Source organism: Sander vitreus, unplaced genomic scaffold, assembly GCF_031162955.1.
Source record: "Sander vitreus isolate 19-12246 unplaced genomic scaffold, sanVit1 ctg457_0, whole genome shotgun sequence".
Taxonomy (NCBI): domain Eukaryota; kingdom Metazoa; phylum Chordata; class Actinopteri; order Perciformes; family Percidae; genus Sander; species Sander vitreus.
This window is the reverse complement of record NW_027595567.1, coordinates 10,001-20,000: the sequence shown is the minus strand read 5'-3', so window position 1 is coordinate 20,000 and position 10,000 is coordinate 10,001. Positions and strand designations below refer to the sequence as shown.

At 46.4% G+C, this 10,000-nt stretch overlaps 1 protein-coding gene and 1 long non-coding RNA gene across 3 annotated transcripts in view; both read right to left on the bottom strand.

The window, feature by feature from the left end:
* LOC144514122 (uncharacterized) overlaps window positions 1–2,389 on the bottom strand; it is a 16,032-nt gene extending 13,643 nt beyond the window's left edge. For both annotated transcript variants that reach the window (XM_078245320.1, XM_078245319.1), the window contains exon 1: window positions 2,233–2,389. In XM_078245320.1, coding sequence (XP_078101446.1) covers window positions 2,233–2,256 — 24 coding nt within the window. In that variant the 5' untranslated portion in view covers window positions 2,257–2,389. The remainder of the gene's footprint in view (window positions 1–2,232) is intronic.
* A 2,564-nt stretch (window positions 2,390–4,953) lies between these two features.
* Window positions 4,954–10,000, bottom strand: part of LOC144514123 (uncharacterized) — a 6,342-nt gene continuing 1,295 nt past the window's right edge. Inside the window, exons 2-6 of the long non-coding RNA XR_013501261.1 lie at window positions 9,298–9,353; window positions 7,530–7,718; window positions 6,652–6,837; window positions 5,889–5,944; window positions 4,954–5,643 (exon numbers count right to left, since the gene is read on the bottom strand). This is a non-coding gene — a long non-coding RNA (uncharacterized LOC144514123). The remainder of the gene's footprint in view (window positions 5,644–5,888; window positions 5,945–6,651; window positions 6,838–7,529; window positions 7,719–9,297; window positions 9,354–10,000) is intronic.

The following is a 10,000-nucleotide window of genomic DNA, read 5'->3' as shown; positions in this document are numbered from 1 at the left end:
TTCCTACCTCCTTCCTTCCTTCCTACCTCCTTCCTTCCCTACCTCCTTCCTTTCTACCTCCTTCCTTCCTTCCTACCTCCTTCCTTCCCTACCTCCTTCCTTCCTTCCCTATCTCCTTCCTTCCTACCTCCTTCCTTCCTTCCTACCTCTTTTCCTTCCCTACCTCCTTCTTTCCTTCCTTCCTCCTTCCTTCCCACGTTCCTCCTTCCTTCCTTCCTTCCTCCTTCCTTCCCACCTCCTTCCTTCCTACCTCCTTCCTTCCTTTCTACCTCCTTCCTTCCCTACCTTCTTCCTTTCCTTCCCTACCTCCTTCCTTCCTTCCTACCTCCTTCCTTCCTTCCTACCTCCTTCCTTCCTTCCTTCCTTCCTCCTTCCCTCCTCCTTCCTTCCCTTCCTCCTTCCTACCTCCTCCTTTCCTTCCTACCTCCTTCCTTCCTTCTTACCTCCTTCTTTCCTTCCTTCCTCCTTCCCACCTCCTTCCTTCCCACGTCCTTCCTTCCTTCCTACCTCCTGTCTTCCTTTCTACCTCCTTCCTTCTCTACCTTCTTCCTTTCCTTCCCTACCTCCTTCCTTCCTTCCTACCTCCTTCCTTCCCTACCTCCTTCCTCCTTCCCACCTCCTTCCTTCCCACCTCCTTCCTTCCTTCCTACCTCCTTTCTTCCTTTCTACCTCCTTCCTTCCCTACCTTCTTCCTTTCCTTCCTTACCTTCTTCCTTTCCTTCCCTACCTCCTTCCTTCCCTACCTCCTTCTTTCCTTTCCTTCCTACCTCCTTCCTTCCTTCCTTCTTCCTTCTTTCCCTACCTCCTTCCTTCCTTACCTACCTCCTTCCTTCCCTACCTTCTTCCTTCCTTCCTTCCTTCCCTACCTCCTTCCTTCCCTACCTTCTTCCCTACCTCCTTCCTTACCTTACCTCCTTCCTTCCTTCCCTACCTCCTTCCTTCCTTCCCTACCTCCTCCTTCCTTCCCTACCTCCTTCCTTCCCTTCCCTACCTCCTCCTTCCTTCCTTCCCTTTTCCATCCATCCTTCCCCCTTTTTCCATCCTTCCTTCCCTACCTTCTTCCCTTTTCCATCCATCCATCCTTCCCTTTTCCATCCTTCCTTCCCTCCTTTCTTCCATCCTTCCTTCCCTACCTTCTTCCATCCTTCCTTCCCCCTTTTTCCATCCTTCCTTCTTTCCTTCCTTCTTTCCTTCCTTCCTTCCCTACCTCCTTCCTTCCCTTTTCCATCCATCCTTCCCTCCTTTCTTCCATCATTCCTTCCCTACCTTCTTCCATCCTTCCTTCCCTACCTCCTTCCATCCTTCCATCCCTACCTCCTTCCATCCTTCCATCCCTACCTTCTTCCTTCCTTCCATCCTTCCATCCTTCCTTCCCTACCTCCTTCCATCCATCCTTCCCTCCTTTCTTCGATCCTTCCTTCCCCCCTTTTCCATCCTTCCTTCTTTCCTTCCCTACCTTCTTCCTTCCTTCCTTCCTTTTTCTTTCCATCATTGCTCATCTTTGAGGAACTTGTAACGTTACTTCAGTAATTGTACTCAGTATTTCTCTCAGAGCTTAAGCTACTTTACAAACATCTGAAGAGTGTATTCCTTTAGAATGAATATAACATTGTAATAATGTACTTGTACTACTAACAGAGTATATGTACTGTGTGATATTAGTACTTCACTGCAGTAAATTAAACAATGAAAAGGCCTCTACAGCAGCTAACATCCCAGACGCCAAAACAACACCCAGCAGACAGAACCCCAACCAAAGTCCATTCAGAATCCGGCTGTTTTAGTGTCTGTGTCCAGTGACAGAGACACACAGACAGACAGACTCGTACATTTTAATCAAATGAAATGAGTGTCCGCGAGTCTGTAATTGGGCTAACACCACATGCATTCACCCTGAATCCTGCAGCACTGCTTCACCTGTTTGTCCTCATTAAGGCTTGTTCACGAACGGCACATTTTATTGATTTTTAGCCTTTAAGTGGAGCAGAATCCTGTTTTGTTACGGCCGAATTAAACACAGCACATTAATAATATAGTGTGTCTTTGGTGTGCCACGTAGTGAGCACGGTTAGAGAACTAGCCTAGCCGCCTGTCTTTAATTCTCTGTTTTTATGAATGGAGTCTGGCGGCGGAAGGTTTCCTCCCCTTCAGATCTAGAGGCTAGCTCGGTTAGCTTAGCTCCGCGGTGTGAAACTCTCCGGTTAAAGTAAGTGTGTTGACAGTGTTGTTTACCGGGGAAGCCGTGTCCGTGTCCATCCCGCCGGTTCCGTTAACCGGGTCCGTTTTTTAAAAGTTGACTGTTGAGCAAACAGCCGCAACTTCTTCTTCTGCAGCAGCAGCAGCAGCAGCAGCAGCAGCAACTTCTTCTTCTGCAGCGGTGGTAGCAGCAGCTGGCCACTTCCGGGACAAAGGCCAACGTCCCAAAACCAAAATCTATTATGATGATTATTATAAGAAGGGAGCAAGAATAACAGTCTCTTAGACACAAGTTATTTTCTTACTTCTGATATCTTATGTCATAAAATATATTTTCTTTGACATGAGAATAAATATAAATATAAATAAAATATAAATATGAATATAAATAAAATATAAATATAAATAAAATATAAATAAAATATAAATATAAATATGAATAAAATATAAATATAAATAAAATATAAATATAAATAAAATATAAATATGAATATGAATATAAATAAAATATAAATATGAATAAAATATAAATATAAATAAAATATAAATATGAATATAAATATAAATATGAATATAAATATAAATAAAATATAAATATAAATAAAATATAAAAAATATGAATATAAATAAAATATAAATATAAATATAAATAAAAATAAAATATAAATATGAATAAAATATAAATATAAATAAAATATAAATATGAATAAAATATAAATATGAATATAAATAAAATATAAATATAAATGAAATATAAATAAGAATATAAATAAAATATAAATATAAATGAAATATAAATAAGAATATAAATAAAATAAAAATATAAATATGAATATAAATATGAATATAAATATGAATATAAATAAAATATAAATATGAATATAAATATGAATATAAATAAAATATAAATAAAATATAAATATGAATATAAATATAAATATGAATATAAATATAAATAAAAATATGAATATAAATATGAATATAAATAAAATAAAAATATGAATATGAATATAAATATGAATATAAATAAAATAAAAATATGAATAAAATATAAATATGAATATAAATATGAATATAAATAAAATATAAATAAAATATAAATATGAATATAAATATAAATATGAATATAAATATAAATAAAATATAAATAAAATATAAATATGAATATGGAGTAGTGGATGGTTGGTGGGTGGATGGAGTAGTGGATGGTTGGTGGGTGGATGGATGGAGTAGTGGATGGTTGGTGGGTGGATGGAGTAGTGGATGGTTGGTGGGTGGATGGAGTAGTGGATGGTTGGTGGGTGGATGGATGGAGTAGTGGATGGTTGGTGGGTGGATGGAGTAGTGGATGGTTGGTGGACGGATGGAGTGGATGGTGTGGATGGATGGAGTGGTGGATGGTTGGTGGATGGATGGAGTAGTGGATGGTTGGTGGGTGGATGGAGTAGTGGATGGATAGTGGATGGTTGGTGAGTGGATGGATGGAGTAGTGGATGGTTGGTTGGTGGACGGATGGAGAGTGGATGGAGTAGTGGATGGTTGGTTGGTGGACGGATGGAGTAGTGGATGGTTGGTGGGTGGATGGTTGGTGGGTGGATGGAGTAGTGGATGGTTGGTGGGTGGATGGAGTAGTGGATGGTTGGTGGGTGGATGGAGTAGTGGATGGTTGGTGGATGGATGGATGGAGTAGTGGATGGTTGGTGGACGGATGGAGTAGTGGATGGTTGGTGGGTGGATGGATGGAGTAGTGGATGGTTGGTGGGTGGATGGAGTAGTGGATGGTTGGTGGGTGGATGGATGGAGTAGTGGATGGTTGGTGGGTGGATGGAGTAGTGGATGGAGTAGTGGATGGTTGGTGGACGGATGGAGTAGTGGATGGTTGGTGGACGGATGGATGGAGTAGTGGATGGATGGTGGATGGAGTAGTGGATGGAGTAGTGGATGGTTGGTGGGTGGATGGATGGAGTAGTGGATGGTTGGTGGACGGATGGAGTAGTGGATGGTTGGTGGGTGGATGGCCACCATGTCCCAATAAGGCTGCGACGTCAGCAAGGAGGCGGAGTCATGTTTTGGTCCGATATCACGGGGAGAGAGCTGGTAGGCCCCTTTAGGGTCCCTGGAGGTGTGAAAGTATGTAGTTTCCTCGGATGCCGGCCACAGAGCTCTGGGACACTACGACCTCCGCGACGGCTGCTAGAGACCTCCGGGACACTACGACCTCCGCGACGCCTGCTAGAGACCTCCGGGACACTACGACCTCCGCGACGCCTGCTAGAGACCTCCAGGACACTACGAGCTCTGTGGCCGGCGTGCGACTTCAGACATAGCAAATTATAGCTTGCTTTGGATAAAACCAGCAGCTAAATGACCTGTAATGTAGCTCCATCTGTAATAGTGTGAATATGGAGTTGGGGGGGGGAAAGAAACTTGTTCCAGAGTCTCAGGGCAGATCACCCCCCCCCCCTCCCCTTATAGCTTGACTTCTAAAACCAGTTGGTTTGACTAGAGTCTCAACATCTGACATTAATCTTCTAAACTGACCTTTGTTGATCTGACATGAAGACAGATTCAGCAGCTGCACGGCCTGTTTCTCTCTTCAGATGTTTCCAGAAACACGTTACGGTGAACTATTTTAGGACAATATGAGATCGGGTTCTGAACGAGACGCCATGATGCTCTGTAATTATTCAGTCCTATAAGTTATAGTCCCAGTTTACGGTCACACATCGTGTGACAAGAAAGCCAAATACAAAAACACATGAACAAACGTGATCCTTTATTAAATACAAAAAACCCAACTACAATAATTTAAGGTGCACTGTAGAAACATGTACAGCATGGTAGGTATCGCCCTTAGTAACAGGTATTGCCCTTAGTAACAGGTATCTGTAACAATGACATGAATCATAAAGAGTAATGGTCACAACTTCAAATAACTGAACAGCAACATGCACCTGTTGCATTTTAATGCAGGCTGATAAGGTAAAAGTACTGCTGAGTGAACAGAAAAGGAGCGGGCTGGCCGTTAGCCTGGCTGGCCGTCAGCCTGGCCGTAGGAGCAGGCTGGCCGTCAACCTGGCTGTAGGAGCAGGGTAGCCGTCAACCTGGCTGTAGGAGCGGGGTAGCCGTAGGAGCAGGGTAGCCGTCAACCTGGCTGTAGGAGCGGGGTAGCCGTCAACCTGGCTGTAGGAGTGGGGTAGCCGTCAACCTGGCTGTAGGAGCAGGGTAGCCGTAGGAGCAGGGTAGCCGTCAACCTGGCTGTAGGAGCAGGGTAGCCGTCAGCCTGGCCGGCGGCACGGCCGCAGGAGCGGGCTGGCCGTACAGAATAAATCTCCATGTAACTTGGGTCCCTCTGCTTTTGTGAAAGTGAGTCCAGGCTAACTGGGATATCCTGGTTTTGTGAAAGCGCCCTCAGGTGTAGCTGAACATCTGCAGCCTCCAGACTTCCTAAAAAAACAAATAAAGAAGTAGGTGATGCAGCACGTAGAGGATTAACCAGCCAGCAACAGGAAGTAGAACCTTTACAGCAGGGCTGTGGGGGGGGATCAGAACAACGCTTCGGTCCGTCTTTGTCACGGCGCCCCCGCTCTGAGAACACTCTGCCTGAGGGGGAGCGCTACAATTCGGCCTTTTGTTCACATCATCTCCCAGCAGAGGTTACATCATTGCATCACAGGTGTGATGTCACTCACCGCCTTGTTGGGAGGTCTGACATCACAGCTTCACTGCGCGGGAGGCGGAGTCTGTTCTGTCAGAGCCAATCAGAGAGAAGACATTAGCGGGGCAGAATCTCAATCACATCAGCAGACATTTCTCCACAAAAAATAAAGAAGCAAGTGGCCCAAACAGTTGTGTCTGTGGGGGGGGGGTTTGAGGTCCAACAGTTCTGTGTCTGTGTGGGGGGGTTGAGGTCCAGAAGTCAGACTACAGTCATTAGATCTGATTCATTAGGTGGTGCAACTAAACCTAACCCCCCAGGATGTGATCCCAACTTCAGGACCACATAATGATCAGTCTGGATTTGAATATGTCACATATTTAAACAAGGGTTCTCCTGACTAGCAAAGTGCTCCGTTCATTTAAAACTAAAAGGTAACAGCTGTAGAGATCTGAAGACCCAGGAACCCCGTTAGCTGCTGGATCAGAATACGCTTCAGGACGGTTTTGTCACGGCCCCCTCTGTGAACAGACTGCTGGGGAGGGGCTTCAATCGGCCTTTCGTTTCATCACTTCCAGGCAGAAACGGAACTGAGGCTGGGACCACTTACTCCCTAGGCTGGGACCACTTACTCCCTAGGCTGGGACCACTTACTCCCACTTACTCCCTAGGCTGGGACCACTTACTCCCTAGGCTGGGACCACTTACTCCCACTTACTCCCTAGGCTGGGACCACTTACTCCCTAGGCTGGGACCACTTACTCCCACTTACTCCCTAGGCTGGGACCACTACTTACCCTCTAGACTGGATGAGGCTGTTTCCTGTCACAGATCCTCTGAAGCTGGACCCAGAGGAAGCGTTCCCGTTGAGGTAGCGTGGAGAGCGTAGATGCTGGAGCCATGGCCATCTTCAGCTCTCAGTGTAGAAAGTGAGCTGTCAGCAGCCAGAGGTCTGGTCCTCCTGAGAAACGGGGACTCTGCTCCTGTACAACACGATACATACCCAGGTTGGTTCATTCATAAACCTGGTGATGCTTCATCATCACCATTGTTTTTATTGTGGAAAAACTGCTGCTGTAACCAGTGAATTTCCCCATTATGGGCTGAATACAGCATTATCTGAAGTTCCTCGTCACTCAATACTTCATTACAATCCCACAGCCAATCAGCATGCTTTGACCAAGCTCTAATGTCTGTGATTGGCTGTCTTAACATCAGGAACCGGTTAGAGAAACGGGGCTTGGTGTGTGGAGGGATTAAAGAGTCTTGGCTGCAGCGTGCGTCACATCGGGGACAAAAGAAGCTGAAACTGAACCTTTATACCTGTTAAGACCCAGGAACCCCGTTAGCTGCTGGATCAGAATACGCTTCAGGATAGTTTTGTCACGACCCCCCCCCCCACCTCCAATCTGTGAACAGACTGCTGGGGGAGGGGCTTCAATCGGCCTTTTGTTTCATCACTTCCAGGCAGAAACAACAGAACTGAAACTGGGACTACTTACCCCATAGACTGGGACCACCACTTACCCCCTAGGCAACTTACCCTCTAGACTGGGACCCCCACTTACCCCCTAGGCAACTTACCCCATAGACTGGGACCACCACTTACCCCCTAGGCAACTTACCCTCTAGACTGGGACTACTACTTACCCTCTAGACTGGGACTACTACTTACCCTCTAGACTGGATGAGGCTGTTTCCTGTCACAGATCCTCTGAAGCTGACCCAGAGGAAGCGTTCCCGTTGAGGTAGCGTGGGGAGCGTAGATGCTGGAGCCATGGCCATCTTCAGCTCTCAGTGTAGAAAGTGAGCCGTCAGCAGCCAGCCAGAGGTCTGGTCCTCCTGAGAAACGGGGACTCTGCTCCTGTACAACACACGATACATACCCAGGTTGGTTCATTCATAAACCTGGTGATGCTTCATCATCACCATCATCGTGTGAGGCCAAACATAATCTCCCCATCGTGGGATCGATGTCATAACTACGGCCAGGTACACCATTCAATACTTTATGCAGCGACCCAATTACCTCTAAAGTGCCTCGTCACTCAATCCTTAAAAAGGACAATGCTGGTCTATTCCAACCCGTAGATCTGTTGTGTGTAAATGTGGAGTACTGTCAGTAGCAAGAAAATCTCTAGACTGGGACCACTTGCCCTCTAGACTGGGACTACTTGCCTCTAGACTGGGACCACTTGCCTCTAGACTGGGACCACTTGCCCTCTAGACCACTTGCTCTAGAGACAGGGACTACTTGCCCTCTAGACTGGGACTACTTGCCTCTAGACTGGGACTACTTGCTCTCAGACTGGGACTACTTGCTCTCTAGACTGGGACTACTTGCCCTCACTCTGCCCTCTAGACCACTTGCTCTAGAGACTGGGACCACTTGCCTCTAGAGACCGGGACTACTTGCCCTCTAGAGACCGGGACTACTTGCCTCTAGAGACCGGGACTACTTGCCTCTAGAGACCGGGACTACTTGCCTCTAGACTACTTGCCTCTAGACTGGGACCACTTGCCCTCTAGACCACTTGCTCTAGAGACAGGGACTACTTGCCTCTAGACTGGGACTACTTGCCTCTAGACCACTTGCTCTAGAGACAGGGACTACTTGCCCTCTAGACCACTTGCTCTAGAGACAGGGACTACTTGCCTCTAGACCGGGACTACTTGCCCTGTAGACTGGGACTACTTGCCTCTAGACCACTTGCTCTAGAGACAGGGACTACTTGCCCTGTAGACTGGGACTACTTGCCTCTAGACCACTTGCTCTAGAGACTGGGACTACTTGCTCTCTAGACTGGGACTACTTGCTCAGGTTTAAGCCTGTTTTAAGCCTCTAAACATGCTGGAAATGTCATTCCACGTGCCTTCCCATGTGCAGTGATTCCTTCTGAGGGAACACAGGGAATCTGACTGCTGCTGCAGTAGTAGTAGTAGTAGTAGTAGTAGTAGTAGTAGTAGTAGTAATCCAGCCAGCACATACCTGTTTATTTCCCGTTTTCCGGTCAAGTCCACACTAGTCGATCTCATACAATCCAATATTCCAGTCAGATTCCCTGTGTTCCCTCAGAAGGAGTCCCTGCACATGGGGGGAGACACGTGGAATGACATTTAGAGCCTGTTTAGAGGCTAAAACAGGCTTAAACCTGCCCTGTTTCAGCCTGTTGGGTGCTAACGCTAGCAGGAGGATAACAGTGTAACTGACATTTTATTTTAACATAAGTTTAATATCCCACAAGAGTCTCATATATTCTACATTAGTAGCAGAAGGGCTGTGGGGGGGGATCAGAACAACGCTTCGGTCCGTCTTTGTCACGGCGCCCCCGCTCTGAGAACACTCTGCCTGAGGGGGGGGGGGGCGCTACAATTCGGCCTTTTGTTCACATCATCTCCCAGCAGAGGTTACATCATCGCATCACAGGTGTGATGTTACTCACCGCCTTGTTGGGAGGTCTGACATCACAGCTTCACTGCGCAGGAGGCGGAGTCTGTTCTGTCAGAGCCAATCAGAGAGAAGAGGACATTAGCAGGGCAGAATCTCAATCACATCAGCAGACATTTCTCCACAAAAAAATAAAGAAACAAGTGGCCCAAACAGTTGTGTCTGTGGGGGGGTTTGAGGTCCAACAGTTGTGTGTGTGTGTGTGTACTCCTGACTAGCAAAGTGCTCCGCTCATTTAAAAACTAAAAGCCAGTCACTCAGCCAATCAGCATGCTTCCACCAAGCTCTAATGTCTGTGATTGGCTGTCTAAACATCAGGAAACCGTTAGAGAAACGGGGCTTGGTGTGTGCAGCGTGTGTCACATCGGGGACAAAGGAAGCTGAAATATAAAGATTTGTAGTGTAAATGCGTAATGTTGTATTTTCTCTTGTTAAAATGGATTTAATTGGAACTCCCATGATGCACCACTTCCATTAAATCAAAGATGTTATACTCTTAAGACCAGGAACCCCGTTAGCTGCTGGATCAGAATACGCTTCAGGATGGTTTTGTCACGATCCCCCCCCACCTCCAATCTGTGAACAGACTGCTGGGGGAGGGGCTTCAATCGGCCTTTCGTTTCATCACTTCCAGGCAGAAACAGGACACCATTAGCTTTGTCCCCTCTGGACTCCGTGAGCAACATCAGCTGATATCC